Source organism: Myzus persicae, unplaced genomic scaffold (assembly GCF_001856785.1).
Source record: "Myzus persicae strain clone G006 unplaced genomic scaffold, MPER_G0061.0, whole genome shotgun sequence".
NCBI lineage: Eukaryota > Metazoa > Arthropoda > Insecta > Hemiptera > Aphididae > Myzus > Myzus persicae.
The window spans coordinates 491,781-517,756 of NW_019103508.1; the positions used below are offsets into that span (position 1 = coordinate 491,781).

Sequence of the window (25,976 nt, forward strand, 5' to 3'; positions counted from 1 at the left end):
CTGTAGCGTGTTCTATTTATTACATATATATATATATAATATTATATATATTTAAAATATATACCGGGCGTTATGGTACGGCGGTGAGACTCTACGGGCAAATTACAGCGTATACCCCCGATTCGATCGAGCATTTATTATTAAAAAAAAAATTGTGTCCCAAGTGAATCGAAACAAAAAAAACCACTACATCATTTTCCGAGTCCGTGCGGCGGCGAAGTCGTTGTTCAACCACCTTCGACCACGATGCCGGAGTCGTTGTTTCGATGTTTTAACGGGTTTTTCGCCCGCGTCAGTGTACATATATTATATATCTAGAGAGTATAATATAGACGAAGCGAGGCGGCAGCCGCCGTGCGCAATTAGCGGCGGCGGCGACGGCGGGTCGATAAATGTTATAATTATTATCAATTATCATCAAGTCGGGGATGATATTTTTTCTTTTTGACGTAGGTCTGAAACTCGAGCGACCATCGGGCCGCTGCGGATGATGAGCCCCCGGGCCGAATCCCGCCGACGATATAATTATAACAGAAATATATAATATTTTAAAAACAAACCGTAAAACACTAAGACGTATACCTAGGTATGTATAATGTCTTCGTGTGTGTAACAATAATTTGCGGTTTCGGCAACGAACATTCGCTACAACCTAAATACGTACGAAACCATCTAAACGTGTACAGGTAAGCCACGCTGAGCATTCACACTCGCTCACATACACACAAATTCACTCACTTACACACACATACACGTGTATATAATACGTTATAATATACTATTGTGTGTGTTCAACTACCCCCACCCACCCCTATGCATCACCGCCGCCGCCGCCGCCGCCACCACTACCACCGCCGACGTTAACCCGACGACTCCGCCCACCGGTTACAGGGATCCCCCTACACGCAGCGGACGTCCGTCCGTCCGTCCGCCCTTCGGGGGAAGACCCGACGACGGCGGCGACGACGACGACGACGACGACGATCGACGCCCGCGAGTAAAAGCGGCGTCGGCGGAACCGAAAGAAGGATCAGTGTGTCAGCAACAGGCGACCGAACGACCTGTTGCAGGAGTGTATCGCGTAATAACATTATAATCATTGTAATCGTATTATTATATACACGTAGGTATATACGAGGCGTGAGAGAGAAAACGATTTTTGTTAGATAAATAAAAAAAACGAGCTTTGTCGTCCGGACGACTGCACACAACACTATCGCATCGTGTCCGTTCTGCGTGCTCCATCTCGTATACCTACTTCGGTTTAATAATATTGTTTATATCGCAATCCTTTTTATTTCTACACGGTAAAACATTTCGCGAATTAATAATAAAATTGTAACCTACGTTATACGTACGTCGTTTTGTATTTATATAATATAATATTACGAGTTGTGTATTGCAGTGCGCGCCTTTTTTGTAACGATATTATTATTTAGTATTTTTTTTCCCCATTTTGTCGATCTTCTCCCACGATACGTCTCGTGGGCGTCTGTCTGCGTTCGAGATTCCACGCCACGATTTCACAAGGTAAATTGATTTATTTTTTGGTTTTATTTATTTTTTTATCATTGTTATTATTGTTATTATTTATTTATTATTATTTATTTTTACTTTTTGGTGGGGACTTATTTTTATCGGTTTCGACGTTAAAACCGGAATATTTTGTTATGCTAAACTGGATTGCGCGTGACAGACGTACGCATGTTATTTTTATTATTATTTTTTTGTATTTTTTGTACTGTTTTTATGACGTTTTATATTATATCGGACAAGAACATTTATTTCAATTTGAGTACGAAATTCGTCGCTGCGGCACCGATGATGATGATAATAATAATAACCGACCGGACCAATTAGTTTTACAACCGAGTTATTCTCAAAGCGCGAGCCGGTGATTTGGACCGAAGTTCAAATAGGTATATAAATAAACCGTTAAGTTTTTCGGGTGCCGAATATTACACGTCGTCCGGACTTGACCTCGCGACAAACGTGGGCGCCGCTGTTTTCGGCCTACTCTGCGTTGGGCATTACAAGAGTATAATGTTAGACGATTTGCAAAACTATAAAATCTTCGCCGGCTTGGTATAAAATTTTGATTGGCCAAATATGCGCTAAACGATTTCAAATAATATTGAAGATCTCCGTTCAACTTGTATACAAATACCATTAAAAGAGTGTTATCAAATAAAACATGAACCTTACGGTTTACATTACATATTATAGTCATTAAAGACCTCTAAAATTATATTTACATTTTAATATATTGGTTATTAATATACAGTAAGTATACACATTCATCAAATACATATATGTTTAGTCCATCGTCCACACCTTGTTTGCAATCTATGGTATTATTATGTAAACTTGTTTTTACATATCAATATAATATGTCCAAACAAACCATTTTTTAAAGGTTAGCTTTACGTATCAACTATGCTTTTTATACTATTTATACATAGATAGCATTTTTATCGTATTGTAACTATAGACACTTTTATTGACAATTTGTGTACATGTTATATTTAATTTACAACGCTCATAACTCGCTTCAAAAATAAAATTGTACTTAAAAATGGCAAAATGCCCCGAACGGTATTGAATAATATTCTTGCTTTTAAGTTGTATAATTATTAATAGGTCAATTCATTCTAATATCTAAAAAGATCCGAGCAAAATGGACTATATCGTACGTAGACATTTATAATATCTAAATATTATTATGTACTGTAAATAACACATGCGTTTATAACGACGTCTTCTTATCGAATAATCTGTCATTCGCATTATGTACATTACATTCGAGATATAACAAAACTATACATCAATCAAAAACTTAAAATATAAAAGGAATATTTAAAAATAAGTTTTAATTTTAACAAAGAAATCTTTAGTTAAATGTTTAAATCTAAATGAAGTGTGTATATTTTATTATCACAATTCACAAGTTAAATTAATTAATTTAGAATAAATTCTTCATCCTCAGGAAATATTTAATGTATACAACAATAAATGACCATGTTTTACGTTATTCTCTCAAAATTGATTGATCGGGTGTAAACCTATTTATTTTATTGTCTTTATATCAATGATTCCGCGGTGTCAGTAGAAAGCATTCTGATTTCTGGTTATACTTACTTATAAACATGAAAATTAAACTAATTTTTACTAATTAACCTTTGGTAAAGATTAATTTGGGAAGATGTGTTTTTAGAATAATCAATTGCTAAATTTAATTTATAACAATAATAAAAGGAATTTAATATTTATTTTTTCTTAATCTAACATAAATTAATACTTAAAATCTACAGTAATTTTTTTTGCCTAAAAGTAGATTTGAAAACAATGTTTTTAAAAATATTTTTAATTGTTGGTACATTTCCGTGTTATACACTTTTACAATAAAAAGAACAACAGACAATTAAATGTTTTTTACAAAATTTTTAAAAAATTGTTCACGTCGTGCCATTTTTTTCGCTGAAAAAGTTATTAGTCATTTTTAATATTTAAGTCTCGTAAAGACTGTGATGAGTGATGTAATATTATGGTAACAATTGAATACAATCGAATATTGATACCTACAAGTACACAACTAGTATTTTAGATTTTGTAATGCTGTCGAGTCCATTCAGTGGTTTTAGAAGTATGCGAGTAGTTTAAACTGCATAATATTGTATAGATCGAAACAACTATAATCGTCCCTTGAAAAGTTCACTAAAAAAAAAAATCTATTGTTTCCTCAGAAGGGTTCGCGAAATGATCACTTCGTTGTGTGATACTTCAAAATATAATATTATGCGGGTCATAAAAAAATTAATAAAAAAAATTAAATATAATTTTGTATGGCCTTTGCGTATATATGCTCAAACTTATATAACTATTTATGCAGTCCATACATTATGTTCCGACAAAGTTGATGCCCACGTACAGTATAGATATAGACGTCAACAATTTTATCAAAATCGTTTTTGATTAAAGCAGACACAATTTTTTGCTGCGATAACAAATTATTGTAATGTTATTTTATCTATTTTTGATATGAAAACGAAAGTTGAAATTAATACGCCCGACTGCTGTAAGATAACAGTCTAGACACGTTGTAATATAGTGATATTAATTAGAATTTATAAAATAATGTTACAAAACCGGACAGAAATTTCCGGTAGTGGGACGCTCGGTCGTTTATATAATATCGTTATATACGACGCAATATATTCTTGCGGACCGGACGGATCAAATCGAGTGGAAATTCAATGAATAAGAAAAGGTCTTGTTATATTTTATGTGTACGATGCCGTTTACGGTGTTTGCATATAATATAATTTCTAATCCAATTTCGTTTGGGTTGTTACGAGATCAAACAGCCGCACGGGGCGTCATCGATTGTTGTTCGGTGTGCGGTGCAGCTGTTCTCCTTTGGGTCGGGTCTTTGTTGACGAGACGCTCAAGACGAAATGCGCCAAAAAAAAAAAAACGGTCGCACGTGTCATAACTATATTTTGAAAATAAGATTTTGTTACACGGATAACGGTCTACCTGCACAATGGTGATAGTGATGATCGATCAACCCCGTTTCTCGTAAATCGCTTTTATACGAGAAAGAGATTTATATTATATTACTATACTATGCTTAATACCTATACACACACCCGTATATCCTATTTAAATTTTTATATATGTATAATATTTTAAAGTACCTATACAACTACGGATACTAAGCTTAGGTTTCGTCTCGTTAAAACTAAACTCGGCTAAACGGCTTTTAATGTAATTAAAATTTTAAATAAAACGTTTTTAGAACTCGCGTTTGATTACTCGTATTACCGTAGATGCTAAACTGCAGCTTATAATATATATAGAGACTTTAAGACCCACTTCACATTATGCCCGTTTGCGTTTACCACATTATACCTATACATAATAAAATGCATTAAGAGTAAAAAGTAAACATAATATAGGCGAGATAAACATTTTGATATGAACAAATTTTGAACATCACGATTATATCTTTCCGGCGATACAGCACGTGCGTATATTATGTTTTTGAAAAAGAAATATTTGTGTGTTTATAATGCATACAAGCGTATATGTTAAGTACACGGACACTATATATAGTTATAACTTGTATAGTACCTATACTAGCTGTATACTTGCAACGATTAGTTAAGAGGTTTTTTTTTGTATACGTGTACGCCACGAGTCCTGGACGACACGCAAAAACTGTTCTCCTCAAATGGCGTACCGCAGACGCGGATTAAAATACGTAAATACATATTTGTTTTTCTTCTTACAAATAAAAAAAAAACCGTTAAAGCTATTTTCTTTTCGTACATAAAAGAACCGCATTGTTACGCCCGTCACACCCCTCAATAGATATCGCGGTCCTGCAGCGATCGTAATGATAAGAATCCAAGTGCTTATCCGACACGCGTTATTCTAGCGCGTTGTGCACGTCCAGACATCGAATTCCATTTTTCTCTGCGAATACGTTGCTATCGTTTTATTGATTATTATAAAGACGACATTATTGATTATTACAATTATTTATTATTTTTTAAGTATCCTTACACTACGGCGACGAGGTGTCGTCGTATCTCCACGGCGGCAGTTCGTGACTTGATATTTTATTCTAATAATGTTTTATCAAGCGAAAATTAACAAATTTCCCCAAGTACCTACCTATACTCTACCTTTAGGTATACTACATCGACATAAAATTAATGGCCTCGGATTAATACACTAGATTTTTTCAATAGTTGAAGTGGTTTAATTAATTAGAATATTGTAGTGGGTGGTTGGGTGTGTTGGTATTATGACAGAATAAAGAGTTTTTTTCTACCCATCATGAATGTGCGATTATAAATGTATTTAAAATTGTTGTTAACGGGTATTTTTCTAATCCTACGAGTTTAAATGATTAATTGCTTGTTAACACGAAAACAATAATAGACAACACCGTCGTAAAACCGATATAAGTACCTATATATAGGTAGATATGAAATAGCAGCGAGTATCAATGAGATTTTATTTCCCCAGTGTATCTATATAATATTATTACAAAACATCTGCAGTGACTTGAGTGACTTGTGATTTCACGATTATTGCAACACCAATTATCCAAAACCCAACGAATTCGTGATGAATAAAATAGCGAACACTATAATATTACGGGGTGTGATTTCATCGGGATACCCGGGTCTAGTCAGAAACAAAAAATCTAAACAGACGAAATCCGTCGAAAACGTCTACCACGCGGAAAACAAGACGTCGCGTATGATATTATAACTTACCCGATTTCAGACCGCCCTAATAAAAAAAAATTCCATCGCTAGCAGCTGCGTTTGTAAACGATCGTATTGTTTATGTCATTATATGAGTATTATTATAATATATGCGTTCTCGCCGCGAGTTGTCCGCAGACGACGAGTTCGGGCTTCGGACTCGGACAGTTTTACAATCTCTCTCCCGGCCGGGACGCTGTTTCGTATAAATAAAAAAAAAACGGTCGTCCGTCCGTCAGTCGACTTTGAATAATATCAACGACGCGTAGCTCGCCCTTATTATAACGCGACACTCAACACACACACACACACACACACACACACACACACACACACACACACACACACATACGCACACACATACGCACGCAGAAGTGTGTAACACGAAGACCTCGCATATTATAATAATATATTATATAAACAGCCAATAACAAATAATTACACGTACACCGGTCCGGCACAATAACGGTCGTTATAATATTATACGTCGTCTTCGTCGTTCTCCTTTTATTATTTGTGTATACCTATGCATACCTATATATATATATATAATACTATGTACTACACCCGTATAAAATGGGTGCAGACGTGCAGTTGTATGGGCTATACAGGCTTTGTTGTTCGTATACATACCGCGAGTGCGGTTGCACTTTATAATAATAATAATATATTATGCTACTGCCGACTACAACACAGTAGTAACTACTCTTCCGGACCGCGACTTATCGACTTGGACGACCAGACGACGACGACGACGACGACGACGACGACGATGGCACCCCGTCGCGCGACTATGCCGCGGTCGCTTACCGTTTAGCGTGTGTATATTATGTGAAACCGATAAAAAGGCAACAAACACACACGCTGCTATTCGATACCCGATCGTCGTCGTCGTCGACCTATACGCCAAACGAATAAATCACGAGCGTATATAATAATAATATATGAACCACCTACCATATTATATACGGCGGCGGCGGCGGCGGCGGCTGCGTGTTGTTCGTATCGGCGCGAAATCTTGTTAAACACGCGACCCGGTGCGTTACAAAAGCGAGGGTGGCCGCGCATCATATATACATACGTATACCAACCCCCGGACACGACAATAATAAATAATAATAATAGATATAATGTTATATGTGTGTATACACGTGTGGGGGTTACCTATATTATATTATTATTATATTGTGTACATATATTATACGTGCGATCGCGCACAATAGAAGACGGACGGGCACGTGCTATCGCGTCCCGTGCGCCGCTGCCTGTTGTCTCACCGCTAGGGGGGAGGACGAAAAACGACTCACGTGGGCGGCACGAGTCTCGGCGGCGCGCGGTCCGGCACGGCGACGGACGGGCGGACGTCACCCTCTCGTCTCTCGCGTCTTCGCGCGCACACGTCGACCGGTCGACGACTAAAGAAAATCGTTTTTATTATTAATGTTATTGTTATTGTTATTAATATCATTTTTTTTTTTTTTGTCCTCACTCTTTTACGTGCGAGTCAAACTTGAGACAGCGTCGGACGTGAGTCAATGTGTGTCCGCCGCTGCCACCTCCACCGTCTTTCGGTCGATTTTTCCGGGCTTCCCGACAAAAATAATAATATTATAATCGATTTCGTAACGGTTTTGTGTACGCGTCTCCTTTACCGACGGGTCGCGCGCGCGAGCTATAGCATATAATACTATATGTATAGGTATATTAGAAGTACGTACCGCCGATGACGATAACACCTATTGATATTTTATATTATTTTATACACTGGTGCCTGAATACTACCTGTGCAGTGTATAATGAAAAAAAAAAAAAAACGATTATTAATAAATCCTGTACCTACCTACGATTTTTTTCTTACGATTTCATTATTGTTATATGCGTGTATAATAATAATATGACGATACACGCGCGCGCGTGTAACCCACCTCTCCCCGCCATTCCATATCAGTTGGTTTATTCGCTAGCGCGTGTCCTATTATCTACGACAATTTATTTTGGAGTCGATAACTTGCGTTTTCGGTTCTTACTTCTTGTCAAACGTTGTAGAACCGTCACAACGAAGGTTGGGTTTAAGCCGTGTTCAATCACAGTAACTACCTGATAGTTGATGATTTAATGTTTGATATTTATCGGTTATCGTCTACGAATGGATTACGATTTACAAACGAAAAAACAATTGAAAATCCAATAATTTATGGACAGCACGAATGAATAAATTATCACGTGGTTATATTATACTGCGAAACTCCGATAATCTATTCATAATAAAATTTTCACTGATTCCGTGTGCACATGTATTGTAATTATTGTTGTTAATTGTGGGTGGTAAAGGAAAATCAAAGATATTTCAACGCGCCTAAGTCGTTGTTGTTTTGAGCACGGCACGTGCGACACTCGCCCTTCTCTGTTGTAACTCAACTGCGACGTTAATAAAATCGAGCTATTATTATCGCGCCGTCGTCGAACCAGGATAAAATCGATAAGACTAACGCGTGTGCATGTTCTCCGCGAAATGTTATTAATGTACATATTTTGTACGGTTAGCGACTTAAGTTTGGGAAACCAAGGCGCAATTACCTACTATATTATTATGGTGTGCCCTGCGGCGACAAATCGAATAATATCCTGTAGGACGGGAGTACGGGACCCCTCCGCCGAATTTTCTTGCTGGAAATATTACCGGGAAACCTTCATCCGTACACACATGTGGTTTGTTGTGTTTCGGCTTATCCCAGAAGTCATTTGCGCACATTACACCATTATTGTTATTATTATATACTACCTCCCTATCGTGTTATTTGTCGTTCATACAACTCAACACTCACGAATCGCGATGTAGCGGAAGAATTTAGTGAGGAACGACGTTGGCGAATTTCTCAGACCAGACTATTCGACCGTGAGCACGCGACGACAACACCAACCGTTGTGGATAAAATCGAATACCTATGAATATTGTACCGCATTACTGCCAGCTCCATATGTTGTAGTGCGTACGGGTTGTTTACCGGGTCCGTACGTAATGCGCTTGTACGAGATTTCAATAATAATATAGTGGAAATCGATAAACAACGGTTGAGTAATAGCCGGGAAAAATAATAATCGCACGAGATTGGCTCGGCATCGGGTTATTTTTATTTAGTACGCGTACAAGAGTAAAGCAGATAACGTCCCGAACAAAATATCTAAAGGAACTCGAAAAATACCTGTCTGCTCTACTGTAGTCGTTCGCTCGCCTCGTTCTCTCGTATTCCACATTCATGTATAAACATATTAATATGTTTACCTATGTATAAATATAGGAGTACCGCGCGACGTTATTATTATGTACAAATCTACCTACTTTAACCATAACAAGATACGCGCGCTAGAGACAATTTATACGGTCGTTACGTCAATAAGCTATTTTTAGGCTTCGGCTCGTGGCCACTGATAACCGTGTTCCAGTTAATAATATAATATCGTACGACTCGTTTGCAGGGGAGGGGTGCTTGACATCGGCGCAACTAGTGGAATTCGATATGGGGTGCAGGGGGTCTTTGTCTCTTAGGATTCAGTTCTCCTAATTTTGTCTGTAGAATTAATATTCTTCCGAGGGAACCGATTCGACGTCATTAACGATTACTTATTATTCGTAACAATGTTAAATCGCAACGTGATGATAATAACAACACCGGGCAATGCCATGCCGCATGAGCAATCGCCAAACGTGCTATAATATTATGTTTGGTGAAACGCGATTGGTCCATTAAATATTAGTGAGCAGCTAAAAAATAAATGAACAATATTATTAATAGTAAAAGCAGTAAAACGGTGAGCACGTGGCAAGACGACGACAATCGCACGTAACATCATCGCGAAATTTTCGGGGAGGTCGCGGCTGCGACTGCGAGCCGCCGAGGCGTCGTCGTCGTCGTCGACGCGGCGGCGGTGGCGGAGGCGGCGGAGGTGGCTATCGTTTCGTGTCCGTTCGTGCGCGGTCGGCGGCGTCGGTGCGCGTGTGTGCGCGCCGGCCGTCACCGCGGAGCGGAGCGCCGGACGTCACGAGTGCGCCAGGTATAGGTCGGCGACGTGATCGCGGAGCTCTCCGGCCAGCCAGTGGCGGTCCGGACGTTCGTCGTGTGTCATCTTCACGAGTGTACGCGTCCCGCGCAACGATCACGTGTCTCACGATCGAGTTTTATAACGCCGAGCCCGATCAACACGCGCCCGCTAGTTTTTTTTTTTATACAAAAATTATTTCATGTAATATTTTTGTTATTATTACCGCCATCGTCGTTTATATTTTATACATTATCAATTTTTTATTTAATACTTTCGCACACTCGTCGTGTTTCTGCCGCCGAAGTACGTAAACGCCAACACACACGCACATGAGATAATATTATAAAATATTATTATTATATAGTGTTGTCATGACGATTTTTTTCTCGATCTCGGTGTAAATCGGATTTGTGTGCGGTCTCTCGTTGTGCATTTTTCTACCGCCTCTCGAGAGTACAACAACATTATAGCATCATATTTTATACGATACGAGATAATATTATTATACTTTGAGCGTTGTTGTGACTTACCTACCGTAATAATATTATTTTCGATGATGTACGGCTGCCGTCGTGAAGTTTCGCCCGTTTGCTCTCGAAAATCGCACGTTTTCTGCTGTCGTCGGATTCGTGTCGTCAATAAATAACAGAAAGAAAACCCAGGTTTCAGCAGGTCAGAATCGTTTTTATTATTAATATTATAATAATAATGTTGTGGGTATTATTATCATCGTCGTCGTCGTCGCTCCGACGTAGGTCGTTTTTGCCGTGAAAAGATTTACCGGTGTTTTAACGTGCGCACTTAATCGTATGTGTGTATATTATTCATCCCGGTGTTATTATTATCATTATATTTATTATTAAATATTTATGAGGTATTTTTTTTTTACCACTGTCGTTGTTATTAATTTTTTTTCGTGTATTGAAAACATTCACGCCCGGCATTCCGACGGTCTCGGCAAATGTACGACTTGGCTGGTGTGTGTCTGTGCGCACATGTAGGTATATTTCATTATTTGATTACGCGTCGAAAAAATGTTTAAACTTTACTTAAGACGTTTTTCGTTACCCGAGACACTTTAATAACACGTTGATTTTATCGAAATTCATACCGACCTATGTAATTATCGATCTAGAACAGTAGTGTATGTGAGTGTGTGTGTGTGTGTGTGTGTGTGATGTGTCGAACAAGGGCTTCAATTAAATTTCGACCTATAACTAATAAATCAAGTTCAGAGGAAAACCGGTGATTATTGTAATAAGAAACCCATTAGTGACCGATGAATTCGAAAAATCGATTGTCCGTGTATATGGTAATGCAAGGCCGTTGGTCTATCGTGTTTCGGTGTGGTCAAAATTCTTTAGTATGTATATTGTAGTTAATAAGTGTCGTCGTCGATGTCCTAATCGCGTTTTAATTACGGGCGTTCAGAATAGCCTGGATAAAGCGATGACTGAAATAAGAACATTAATTTGTTTGAATGGCACATCCGGTAGAAAATGCTTTAGTGCAAAAATATAGTTACCCCTCCACACCAGGTTAAACTCACCCGCGTACTTCATGAATTTCGCTCGACCGATGAAATTCAATTCCGGACATAGATTTCACAAGTCGAATAATTTAGCAATAATAAAAATATTCATTGTTGAAAAAATTAATAATTATTACATAATTGACATAAATTTGGAAAATTATAAATAATTTGTTTAAAAAAATATTTTTCCTGTGGACTTGATTAAAAATATTCGTCATTTTTACAACGTGGTTATGCAATGGTAGATATAATTGAAAAATCTATAAATATACAAAAGTAATACGATTCATATATAAGATGAGATTGTCATTGATGTGTAAACTTTAAAGCTTATAAAATAAAACTTGAATAAAATTAATTCTACGTATACTAACAAATTCCCTACACGGCTATACTTATAATAATTTATAAATGAATCGTATAATAGTAGTTATGCTTTTATGTTAGGTATGTTTATTAAACAAATCGTTTACGGCCGACGTCAAGTTTAATAGCGCCGGACACTGTTTTACGATCAAAATTTATTATTTTATAATTTTTACTATCTAAAAGAGAATGTTTTTTTTATTGACGTCCCTCGGGAAAAATAAAATCGACATATTCTGAAAAATATTACCGTTTTTAAAAATATATACATCCATATTTCTATTTACATAAAATTAAGTAAACATTTTTGTCCTGGCGTTGAAAAAAAAAATTACTAAAGAAAATTCAAAGCCCTAGTCTACATTAAAATAAGTAACCTGAGCCTCCAGGAAATTAATTTTGAAGAACAAAAAAACTATCGTTAAATAATACATGCACAAAGGCTGAATATTCAAATGTGTTTTCTACAATACTATGCGAAATGGGGGAGGTGAACTGAACGTGCGTGCGCCAGACGAGTTCAAATGTTGAATATTTTTCAAGGATAAATAATTAATGATTGCCAAGGATGTACCGATGACCTTTGAACAGATTTGGTGGGTGAAATAAAAATAAAAAAGGTGCATCCTGCCATTGTGTTTAGCAAAACCGTTACTTATTCATTGTCGAAAAATACATAATTTTTAAATATTGTTTACCAGACGATTAGTTTTTCTTTTTGCTTTTTTATAAATTCTAATATGACGTTTCCGTTCAGAAGTTATACAGGTTAATTAAAAAAAAAATTCTACGGCCTGTATTAATTCTATAAATTCTTCATATTATTAGGTAGGTAGCTGATGTATATTTTATATTTTATTGTAAACTTACCTTCCGCAAATATATAACTGCATATTTTATGGTTCAAGTGTCAACAATAACTGTACAGACATCGCCAAAAATATCAATTAAATTAAAACAATAATTTCAACAATTTATTATTATTATCTTTTGTTGTTATACGCCTTGAAAATATGACACTTTAGTTTCGGGTTTATAAGTTTATATAATAGATCGTGTAGGATTTAAATTGTATTGTTTTGACATATTAAAGAAAAATAACTCGCAATTAGTTCTGTTGTAATGAATAAAATATAGGTCATGTTACTAAAGAAAACAATCGTATTTTTTATTATTATTATTCTGTACAAATGTCCGGTCGTCTTTTTGACGATAAAATGTATCTTACGCGTACAGTGTACTGTGTACTCATACGTTATAGACTCGTAGTTTATATTTAAACAAGACCCAAGAGTTATGTTTTTAATATCGGTTAATTTATCGGAGTAAATAGAAAACGGAATTGTGCCAGAGACCCGTCGTCGCTATCACTGAATGCGGCATATTATACATTTACGTGGTGTCCACCTATGATTGTAGGATTTCATTTTATAACAGTTGTCCGTTATTACCATAATAGTATTTTCGCAATAATAATAATAATTATTATTATATTAGGTGTATTCCAAAAACAAAAGGCCGTGTTGACACTTAATAACAATTTTCTTTGGTTTAATTCTAACGGCGTTCACCGCCCACAACACGTAACGCGCATGTGAAATACAATGTACAATCTCACAGAGAAAACTTATTATTATAATTTTCACATGTTCGATGACAGTGCGCGGGAGCTTCTGTACATTATTAATTTTAATCATTATTATCATAATCATCGCCATACAAGGTTACTGTACCTACAACAGAGGTCCGTAGTTTATGTCTGATGCCGTCATTGCATCCCGAATGTTGCTTAATCCGTATCCACTGTTCGGTGGTCGAGAGTAAAGGGTTGGGGCCCTGGGTTTTTGGTACGTGCGCGAGTGGGTCGGCGTTAGTCCGTCTGGACTCAAGCGACCAATAGTAGTATAGCACGTGCTGTTCATTCTTTCTTATTGCACATCACGGACGATGACACGTACTACTCGTTTATAAACATATACACTGCCCCAAACACAATACGACGTGTAGTCGACGGAGGGCGTAAGTATTCGGTCCGTGCGAAGGGGTGTAAAATTCTTCGTCCGAGTGCTGCGGAGGGATAAGAGTAGACGATAATATGATTGTACTAATAATAATAATTGTATATACGCCTACGGTGGTTGACGTGCCTGTATATAGGTGTACCTATATTTATGGGATACATACGAGGGCTTTGCGATTGCTCAACGCGCGTGTTACGAAACTACGCGATATCTCCACAGAGCTGATACCCTCTTTTTTAAATTTTATTACGCGCTATTGTATAATATAAATTGTTACGTATCACGGGGACTCGTTTGTCGTATCGGATTTTTGATTTTTCTGCTGCAATAACATATATGGGTGTAAGTGTAACGCGCGTTCGAATATATTATATAGTAATAGGTATGACGTATTTATATACTTAGATAGTGTCGGTTTATCGCGATTGGTGCAGATCAATCGGTGACCACGACTTTGTGTGTAATAAATACGCCGCGACACTTGGTCTTCGCGTTCATAAGGTAATAAATTTCTAAAATCGCATCGATCATCATCCCCCACCGTAGTCTCTATTACCGCGAGCACCCCGCAGTGCAGTACGTGTCGGGTTATATTACGAGACGTAAGCCGTCGCCGTCGGTTATTATGTCGTATTTTGACCAGAGTCCGCGCGAACTGCTCTAGAAAACAGTGGCGTAGGAGTATATATGAGTATACGTTCGCGCGAGGGGGGGCCCACGCGCCGTCCTCTGTTTAGGACGCGACCTACGCGCGAAACGCTCCCACAATTTACGCCCACTTACGCCCACACATCGACAACAACAATCATAATAATATAATAACGCTCAAATTTGAAATAATTGTCGCTTTTGTATATTATGTATAGTGTGCGTTTTGCGATAACCGGCCTGTTGTTCTTCGCATGTGTGTCGCCGTCACTGCACTGGGTACGTATAGCGTGTCGTCACGCCGATGAGATATATCCGGTGAAGAGTTCATCGAATTCTATTGGATCAGTTTCCGAATGAATTTATGTCCAAACAATCATTCGGCTGAAGGAGTACTATATTTACGGGTCGCGCGTGTAGTGTGTTTACGTTGTGGATGCTGCGAAACTGAAAACCATGTACCGGGTTGTATAACATACGTATGTTATATAAATACTTAATACACCCATTACCTACTCTATTATTATTGCGATACCGTCCTAAAACTGTATCGATTCTTACGTGTGTGATGGGGTGGTAGTAGCGTAGACGGGGGTTGGACTGGTGGAGGTTGCGGTCGATGACCTCGCCACGTTATTATATATGTGTCGTGTGTGTGTGTAGAAATCGAAACGACTTCGCGATTCACGGTCGTCGGAAAACACGAAAGCAGTGATAGGTTGGGTGGTTAAACTGTTGGCTCGGAGAGCAGCGCCCGCGCAGCAACAGGTAGCATATATATTTATGTATACATGCATAGACACGAGCGCGCGTGCGCCACCCCTCTTACCTCTCCCTCGGCCACGTTCCTGCGAAAACTACCCTCTTAGCCGTATATTTTACGCACGCTTGTCGTATTTTATCGATTACTATACTATATCGGCCGCGATAGCTCTCGCGCTAAGCACACTTTATCGACCCAATGTCAAGGACGACTGCCTCACCCGGGTCCCGATGTATATATACCTACGTCGAGCAGTTCACGTGGCGCCTCGTAAATCCGCTCGATTTAATATTTTCCCCTTTTACCACCCCGTTACTGTGGCTTATATAATAATAATAATAATAATAATAATAATAATAATAATAATAATATATACGTAAGTAGTATTTCCGTCGTCCGTATACGGCGCGCACTATAGTACGCGAGTAAACACAATACATATACACATTATGCACCCCGCGCGTAAAATGATATCGCTGTAGTATATCGACAGGCGGCAGCGTGAGAGCAACCCGCACAAACTTAGGTTCTCTTTCTGTTTTTACTACTAACTCTTACTGATTTTTTACTGCTATAATAATATGTACACTCGTATTGCAAATACTTAAAATCATCGTCGCCGAACAACTGCTATTTTAATATATTATTATTATTTATTATCGTTTTTCACCTTATTCTTTAGTTTTCGGTACGTTCGTTGATTTGTCGTAAACTGTATTTAGGTATTCGCGGTGTATGATAATTGATAATATTTTGTAGTTTTGTCGTTCGTCATCATGGCGATATAGCCTTCCTCAAATGTACATCACAACATAATTATTATGACAACCGGACTTTTCCGTCGTCGTGTGCGGTAGCCGGTAAGTGATTGAAAATCTATGTACACCATAATATTATACGTATAAATACAGACGTCGCCGTCATGAAACTTGTTTGAGCGCCACCGCCAGTTGTACGGCCGGGGGTTTTTTTTTTTGAAATTTTACTCTCGTGCATCTCGTTTTTGTCAATAACGACGCGGCGGTCACGTCGGACGTAGAAAAACTCATGACATAAAGCGTATACGAATTCTGCATAATCTACATCTATATATTATACGCCTACCTACTGCGGCAGGGTATTCAGCTCACCTCATTCATTTATCATACATATTAATGTATAACATTGAATATACATTTTGGATTAATGGCCGTTTAATGAAACGTTAACCACGGACGACGTTAGGCAACGTTGATTTGATATAGGTACACCTATATAATATTATGTGCGTTTTATTGAAGGTAAAATAAAAATATGAAATAGTCGTAGGTTTTCCTCGCGAAATACACCGCGTATATTATACATAAAAAGCGCTCAATCATTGTGACTCGCGAAGCGATATTTCAAACGACCTTTCGATTTCGCCGACAAAACTCGTACCAATAACTTTATAATATATTTATATACACATATATTTTATATTATATATTATAATGTTGGGTGGAAATATTTTAAATTCACACACATACCGTCGTCTCTGCAGACGCCGTCGCGCGGATTATATTATAATATATATAGAGAGTTGCGAAATGTAGTTTTAATCGATGACCGTCGTCGATGATCGTCACAGTCGTCGTTGTGAGTAACGTATTTTTTTGTTGAAATTTATGAACATAATCGCAATGTGTACGCCGCCCGTCGTCTTTGTAGCTGCTGCACACGACAAAATAGTCCAGGTGGGTACGCATAGATGATATTATGATAATGAACAACATTACGCTCGTCGTCGAGACGAATTTTCAGTTATTGATCGTTTTATTATATCGATCCAGTCAAAGCGTCTTGAAAACGAATAATAAAATAAAACCGAGAATTAAACGTCAACAGTGCCTAATAAAAAAAAATTTAAAAAAACAAACAAAATCGTCTCCCATAATCCTCTGGCGAAACCGGTTAATTGTCGTTAACACCGAGATTGCACCGCTCCCTTGTATTACTACTACTACTACTACTACTTCTACTACAGTATTACTACTACAGTACTACTACTACTGACTGCAAGACGTCGTGCGTAGGTTCAGTCAGTCGAGTTACCAAAAATTCTTATGTATAGGTACACATATGTGAAAAAAACCGTCACTGAGACCCGACAGTCGTCGTCGTACACGTGTGTTTATATCGTGCAAATATCAGTCTGTGAGGGTTTTCGATTTGTTGAGATCGCGAAGGACATACCTAAGTTTTGCAAAAATGGGGAGCCAATTGATTTTGGGCGATTTTCGTCGCTTTTATCGATTTTTAAGTGGTTTCGCCGCTCGCTACGAATCGCGTATGGTCGGTTGCAGTATAGACTAGAGATGCTTTATTAGCCACTGCAGCCGCCATAAGTGCAGTGGCCTATGTTGATAACTGTTTTATTTCAATTAGAAATACAGAGTGCAATTACATATGCCGCATACCAGCTACCTATGTATACGTATAATTACTAATAGGCAATGTATATGCTATGAGAGATGTTTTTTTTATTCATTCGGAGGAGCTAATATAGTAATTAACCAATTTTCACATAATACACATTATACCTTCCATATGACGGAGTATCACTGGTGCAACAAAAAAAAGTATTTAGTAATTAAGTAATTAAGTAATTAAGTATAGAGAGTTTTGTTAGGTAAATAGAATATGTTGTTAAATGGAAGAAGTTATTCACAGTATAACAGTATTTTATCCTGCTGCAGGGTAACCGCCAAACATTCGAATATTTCGATAATATTGCGATACATTTAATAGTTCGACGTATATTATACAATAATATCCAACGCGTAGAATCCTCGGACGAGAAACGCCCATCGCGCTCACCCACCTGCAGGTCTACCGTTTCTATATTTAACTTCTTCATCAACGCGATTGTGTAGTCCAATTCGAGTGAATCGTTACACTGCACTAATAAACTGCTAAATGTAAATTGGGATAGAATGGTCGCGAGAATATTATAACTGTGAACGGTCGCTGCGGGTGTAAATCTGGCGGCGTCACCTGTCTGAGGCCTCATCTGCACTGCAATCGGTGTAAATACGTCAAGTAATGATAGTGCTATTATATAGGTATCTGCAACAAGTTGTCATCTCTCGTCTGTGCCAGCGAAATGATGATGCACTTTACCTCCACGCAACTTTGCCGCGGCCGACGAGACTCCCCCGCTGTGTCCGATATATTGAGTTGGGCAATTTTATATCACACACACACACACACACATTATAAAATATATAATATAAAATATAATAATAATATATTGGTAATAATAAAAACATGTATTGTGTGTGTGTGTGTGTGTGTATTATTGCTAACAATTTTTTTCTTCTCGTCGATTAACAATCTGCAGCAACGACGTTGCGTAATGTCATATATATATATAAATAATGTATAGTAAACGCGTCTCTTATAATATCGTATCCACACACACTACGATAATGATAATAATATATATTTATATATACTCGTATTTGTATAGGTACCTATATAAAATTAATAATATTATTATTATCTCTCGCCGCGTCCTTGCCGGGCTCGCGAGAGCACTAATTAACGACGCGTCGTGTCCTCAAACGTCGCCGCCGTAACCGCCCGTCGCACCGGGTATTACGCACAATTTTTTTCACGCTGCGGTGAACGGGTTAGGTATACTCTGTGTCGCCGTCGCCCTCCTTCGGTCCGAAGTTATATCACGCTGTCAGAAAATACCTATTCAACGATAATAATAATAATAGTGATAATATTTATAATAATAATCAGGGCTCGGAACTCCATTCATTTGCATATTATTATAAATGTGATTCGACAAATATTCGTTTCATAATAAGTATATTCAACTTAAATCCAAAAACGTATATGTTGCATATTTTAGCATATTTTATCAGGTTTAAGTGATTTTGCATATTTAAAGATTTTATACATATTAACGCATATTTTCTTGTTAATAAATCAAAAATAAAATACAAAAATTTCTTTTATAAAGAAGTCTAATTCAAAAAAAAAGTCTTCATCCATACTTTGAATCATATATAGGTACTAGGTACCTACATAAATTTAATAATTATTTTTTACCGCGCATAGGTACCTACCAATATTTAATAAATACATATTATAATAATATCAATATTTTAAATTAAATTAGAAACAGATTTATTTTAAATTTTTATAACATAGATATAGATAATATAAATAATAAATTTTTGAATAACTGCATTTTTTTAAGTTTATCCTTATAAAAATGCAGATTTAAGATTTTTCATGGTACATGTATTATTTTTTTCATCATAAAAAATAATGTAAAGTCGGTAACAAGTTTCAAACCCTGATAAATTCATTCTAAACCTACAAACATGTGCATTTCGGCTCTGAAAAGGTTTTCATCTATACTTTAAGGTCAAAGAAATTATTTATGCTGATCCCAGGGTTGCGGTTCATCGCTGACCATAATAAACTGTACATTGAGCAGCTATATTCTAAAACGGTTGACATAAAGCAATGCTGTGTTTGTGCAGTAATTATTGTGTTCTTGTCAACTAACTTATATTGTAGACTTATTATAATTATTAAACAACATTTGTTCTAAGCTTAACTATTTATACATAAGGATCTATATTAATTCTTATAATGAGTAATAACTAATCGTCGTCTGCACCGATTTCTGACGACCGTCTATAATCCGAAATTTTTCTCGTTTCAGGTCACCGTGTTTGTGCGCGTGCGTCGTTTTGCGGTGATTGAACGTCTGTTCGATTAGCTGCACGAATGACTATGGCTGAGGTGGAAATGGAGCCGCCGACAGACAGGGCGAGCCGGTCGACGATCTACAAGACCAACAACAACCATCCGCTGGCCACGAACAACAACAACCACCTGCACCACGTTCCCAGCACGCGTCCTGTAGTCGTCAAACACAAAAAGCGGAAACGCCTGAACCAAGTGCTCGACAGGTTGGCCGGCCAGGCGACTTCGCCCAACAATAACAACAACAACAACAACAACAACAACAACAATAATAACAACAACAACATCGAAATCGATGTCGTCGCCGTGAAAGAAGACGAGTCGACAATCAAGGACGGCGGTGGATCAGTGACCGCCATGGTGGTGGTGGACGGCGGCCACGGCGATGCGATCGTCACGAACGGCATCGGGTACGATAGCGACGAGTCTCTGCGGAGGTCGTCGTGCAAAGACTACGAGGAGCCGTTCAGCCCGGCCGGGTCGTCGTCGTGCAACCGGTCGCCGCGCAGCTCGCACACCGACTCACCATTCAGCCCGAACCGGACGAGACCGGACGACCCGCCGGCGCCGCACCCACACACTACCGCACAACCGCCGCTGCAGCAGCAGTTTCACCCGCCGCCGACGCTGCCGCCGCACCCGTTGCACCACTATCTGAAGTACCCGAAGTGCAATTGCCTGTTCTGTGGCGGCGACGGCACCTCGCCTCCCCGACACCCTCTGCCGCCGATGCTACCGCCCCCACCGCAGCAGCAGCACCTGCACAGGGACATGCATCACGACAAGAACCCACAGCAGACGCCCGTTACGCCTATGTCGCCGGCGTCGCTGTTGGCTGGTTCGATGTACACATTCGAACACTACCTGCACACCAAGTACCTGCCCGACATTTTCCGGAAGCGGCGGAGTCACTCCGACTCCGATGTTCCTATGTGGTTTGAAGCGACCAAAGCCGAACACTGCAGCAGCGGTGGTAATGACGACTCTACCGCGTCGACGGCCGCGGCTGTCCGGGTGACCGCGTCGGCTGCAGCCGCGAGTGTTGGTCGGAGGGGCAAAAGGCCGTTCTCAGTGCCGCATCCACTGGACAAGCCGGCTCGGAAGAGGGGCCCTAACTCCGGATGCAAGTCGTCCGGGCCGCCTCCACCTCAACCGCCACAAGACTGCCCGCTCGACCTCTCCATGAAGAACGGTGGTTGTTGGCCGTTTACCGCGCCCCAACCACCGGCGGCCGAACAGCTCACCACCATCTCCAACGCCGCGTCGACGCCGTCTCCCCCGCTCCCGGCCACCGCCTCTTCGACTACTAGCCCGCAGGCAACGTCAGTGGTGTCGGTGGGCTACTACAGCCGGCCCGGGAGCGCGGGTGGTTACACCGTACCCGTGGTCAAAGGCGACGTGGCGTCGCGCACCACCAAGGCGTCGGTGGCCGTCCGGTACAACCTAGAAGTGTCACCCGTGGTCGAGGAGATGCCCGTCGGCTCGGACGTGGCGTACGTGTGTCCGGTGTGCGGGCAGATGTTCAGCCTGCACGATCGACTTGCCAAGCACATGGCGTCGCGGCACAAGACCTCGGCGTCGTCGTCGTCGTCGCCCGGCTCCGGGACGGCGGCGTCCTCGTCGTCGGAGAACGGCGGTGACTCGTCCGGCGGCACCGCCAAAGCGTACCCTTGCGAAGTGTGCAACCGGTCGTTCGCGCGGAGCGACATGCTCACTCGGCACATGCGGCTGCATACAGGCGTCAAGCCGTACACGTGCCGCGTGTGCGGCCAAGTGTTCTCGCGGTCCGACCACCTGAGCACGCACCAGCGCACACACACCGGCGAGAAGCCGTATAAATGTCCGCAATGTCCGTACGCCGCGTGCCGCCGAGACATGATCACGCGGCACATGCGCACCCACTCCCGGTACGAGATGGTCTCGTCGTCTTCGGCGTCCGGCGCCGCGGCCATGGCGGCCGCGCTAGGCCTGGACCCGCCGTCACCCACCTCGCCCACCGGCGGCCAACTGTTGCTGTCGCCCCCGCTCGAGGTCCTCTGCAAGTCCGAACCTCAGTAGCGGTGTGGTAGGTCCATCGCGCGGACGGTCTTGATATTTTTATTTGTAGATTGGCGTGTCACTTTTGTATAATGATATTTTAATAGTAAAATATGTTAATAATTATTTATTAAAATGTAAATCGTAGCTGATAATATTATTATTATTATGATTGTATGTACATTTTTTAGTCTTAAGAACGATTACACACACACACAACCACACTATAAACGTGCGCACACAGCTTTTTGTCAAAACCAAAGATAAAATTATAATAAGTCTTATGCGTATGTATATGTATATTATTATTATTAATTTAATTAATTGTTTATTCGTTTGCCGAAACGATTAAAATAATATGTTTTTCGTATACATCATAATACTATTATTATGCATGTTATAATAGATGATAATAATATTATATTATTTTATTATCGTGATACTCTTCTCGGGTATTACGTATTGTTGATATTATTATTTTGTATACATTTTTCTTTTCGTTTCGTCCGTCGACGATATACGACTCGACTTGTTGTCTTACTACTTCCGTGTCTCGTCGCACACCACGAAAAAATATTTCTCGTATTTATTATAAATATATTATTTATTTTCGTAAATCGACAATCATCCGTCGTCGCGTGTAGTCTTCGTATATCGACGATGACACAGAACACGTCCGTCGTACGCTCGCGCGTCGTCATATTTTTTTCTACTCTAATTATTTTGTAAGCAAGTGTAAACAGGGTGTGTGATACTATTATTTTGTATATTATTATGTATTATGTACCGCGACGTGCCATCCTATGTAAGTTCGTTTTTTATTACCATTTTTTTTTTCGTTTTTGTACCATTGTTATCGTCGCGAGATTTTCCGGCTTGGTTTTCGATGCATTCGGGTCGTCCTGCAGCTAACTTACACAGTCATCCGTCATTATTCGTATAATAATATAATGTTAGTATATTGTTTTAATTTTTTGTTACTCATCGCCGAAGCGAATATTTGCTCAAATTTAATAACGATATGTCCCCATATATTATGATTATGATATACCTGATTACGGGGAAATAACGTTCAGCGACTAACGGGAAAAGAGAAACATCGCGAAATCGATATGCGAAGCGACTGTTATTATTAATTTTTTTTTTTTCGTAATCGTTTGAAGCGTGTGGTTCGTCGTCCGGTAAAAAATCAAAGTTTTTTTTTACGTGTACGCGTTTTCCGCCTCTGTCGTTCCAATAAAAATTACAACGGGATGAATAAAAAACGTAAATACTTTATCACGAAAACCGCATATCTTTCGAATTAGTTTTCTTTCCGAACGAGATTATACAACGTCATATCATATTAATATTATGTTTAGAATAGAATATTATCATAAATATTATATTATACGGACGATTGAATTATTATTACTATTCATATAATATAATACTATTTTTATTGTAATATTTATAATACACAAAACGTGCAAGATGTGATAGAAACGAAATGTTATAAAACCGTCGCGAGATAGTGATACGGAAAACGGTAAAACAGGGACATAATATTATTATTTTTTATTTGTATAAAACATATAACCTATATATATATATATATGTGTGTGTGTGATGTAAGCTACTCTCGCGCATATATATTCCTATTCGGACCGTATATAATATCAATTGAAAACCGTAATTTTTTTTCTTCGCAATAGTGAACGACGCAAAAAGATTGTCCGTGAAAAAAACCAATTATAAATTTTTTATTTTTCCATTACAATATACCTAATGTAACACTATATTTATATGTACCTATGAATATAATATATATTTATATGGTACTATCCACCTATGTGAAACGTACGCGACGCACCTGTAAACGATTTTTTTTTATTTTCGAATTTATATATATATATAGGTACAGCGTAGTATAATGATATGTGTCGTCCTATATCCGTGTATGTCTATTTTTATTTTTACTAAAGTGCGACGCGTGAACCTCTCCGCGTCGTCGTAATAATGTTAAGCTTTGCTCAAATCCATGTGTTAAGAGAAGACCGATAGAAATCGTATAAGAATTGCAACGTAACGTTTGTACGATGTTTCTATCGGTTTTTCCATAATTTTTTTTTAATGAAAATTTTTTTTTGCATATTTTTTGTGTACCGTCGTAATAGTCTTTTGTAATATTAAATGAACCTAATAATAATATTATATGTCTGTGCCGCTCTGTGTTTGTTTACGCGAGACGAAATTGAAAAAAAAGTTCTATTAAATATATTTATAAGAAAAAAAAATTGGTGACTTGATTTTTTTCTTTTCCTGTATCATATCATATTGGGTACCACATCCTGATGAAACCCGTGACTGACCACGGTTGTCTCTACCAGAAGATTGTTGAACCATATCCTTGGCCGCAGCCTACCACCTATTATGGGCTGCATTGCGTCCGCAAGTGGGAGAAATCCCCCTCCCCTGGACTTAATTTCCTAACAGTCTTACAAATTTATACGGTAACAATCAGTGGCTCGAATGGGACCACTTACCTAGCTGTAATCAAATGTTACATTTGGCCGCCCCCGCACCCATATGTACCAACAGCAAAAACCGTAATTATTATTCTAAAATAAAGTAAGAAAATAACGATAAGAATATTTTTTTCCTCAAATTATTGCGCATAAGTAAGTATATTTACTTTTCGTTTTTCATGTTGTGGTCAATAATATTTTGACGTATATTCTCAATATTATTTGGGTTACTAAAATAGCTCAATTATAAATCTTTATATATATATATGTCAACAGATTTGTCATTTGTCATCACTTTATTTTTGAGTCATTGTACCTTTTTTAATGAACTCATATAATATGCTTAATATTTTTTAACGATATGTGTTGGTGGTGGGGTACTCTATAATTTGTTTCTAAGCCTTAAAATGAGGTCTAAGACTTATGTAAAAACAAACAATTAGGTTACGGTAACGACCGTGGAGAGTAAATTATTTCCTCTCCCTTCTAGTTTTTTACCCAGTTATGCCAGTGATCACAATAATAATAATAACAGTTATATTTATTACGGGAAAAACTTTTTTTATTGTTAAATATAATAAACTTAATTTTAAATTATTGATATTATCACTATGTAGAAAAAATCAGTGCAAGTCGTATATTATATCTGCCGACGTTCAAACGTCTGCAGTATTTTTTATTTATGCAATTTTGTGTAGAATAATATTATAGTTTTCGCTTATCGATCCTATATTAGAGGCTCATTAAATAGTAATCGCTCGAGGAGAAATGAACAAATTCAATGTTACCCACATGACAACGCGTATAAATAATAATAAAAAACACCTCATTTTGGGCGTTACTTCATTATTTTTGGAGTTTCAATTTTTTAAAAAAAAATCCCAATAATATAACGATTTACGACATGAATAGTATCCAAATCAATATTCATTTTATTTGAGCACCTAAGTATAATATGTGTTAAAATTATAGCCAAGATTATGCACGTCAGAAACACTTCAAATAGCGTTTATTGAAGGGCAGCGG

General features: G+C 38.4%; 1 protein-coding gene across 2 annotated transcripts; it reads left to right on the forward strand.

Moving 5' to 3' along the window:
• Nucleotides 1-1,004: 1,004 nt before the first annotated feature.
• On the forward strand, nucleotides 1,005-24,716 carry LOC111034629 (B-cell lymphoma 6 protein homolog). 2 transcript variants are annotated; one of them, XM_022315923.1, is made up of 2 exons: nucleotides 1,005-1,530; nucleotides 20,363-24,716. In XM_022315923.1, exon 2 carries the CDS (start codon nucleotides 20,428-20,430, stop codon nucleotides 22,462-22,464), a length of 2,037 nt encoding a protein of 678 aa, XP_022171615.1. In that variant the 5' UTR covers nucleotides 1,005-1,530; nucleotides 20,363-20,427; the 3' UTR covers nucleotides 22,465-24,716. The 2 variants fall into 2 exon arrangements, with proteins under 2 accessions (XP_022171615.1, XP_022171614.1); XM_022315922.1 differs by lacking the exon at nucleotides 1,005-1,530 and adding an exon at nucleotides 10,312-10,994.
• The last annotated feature ends 1,260 nt before the right edge of the window (nucleotides 24,717-25,976 follow it).

Excerpts from the sequence above, each read along its gene's own strand:
- LOC111034629 (XM_022315923.1), top strand. The coding sequence starts at position 20,428 with ATGACTATGGCTGAGGTGGAAATGGAGCCGCCGACAGACAGGGCGAGC.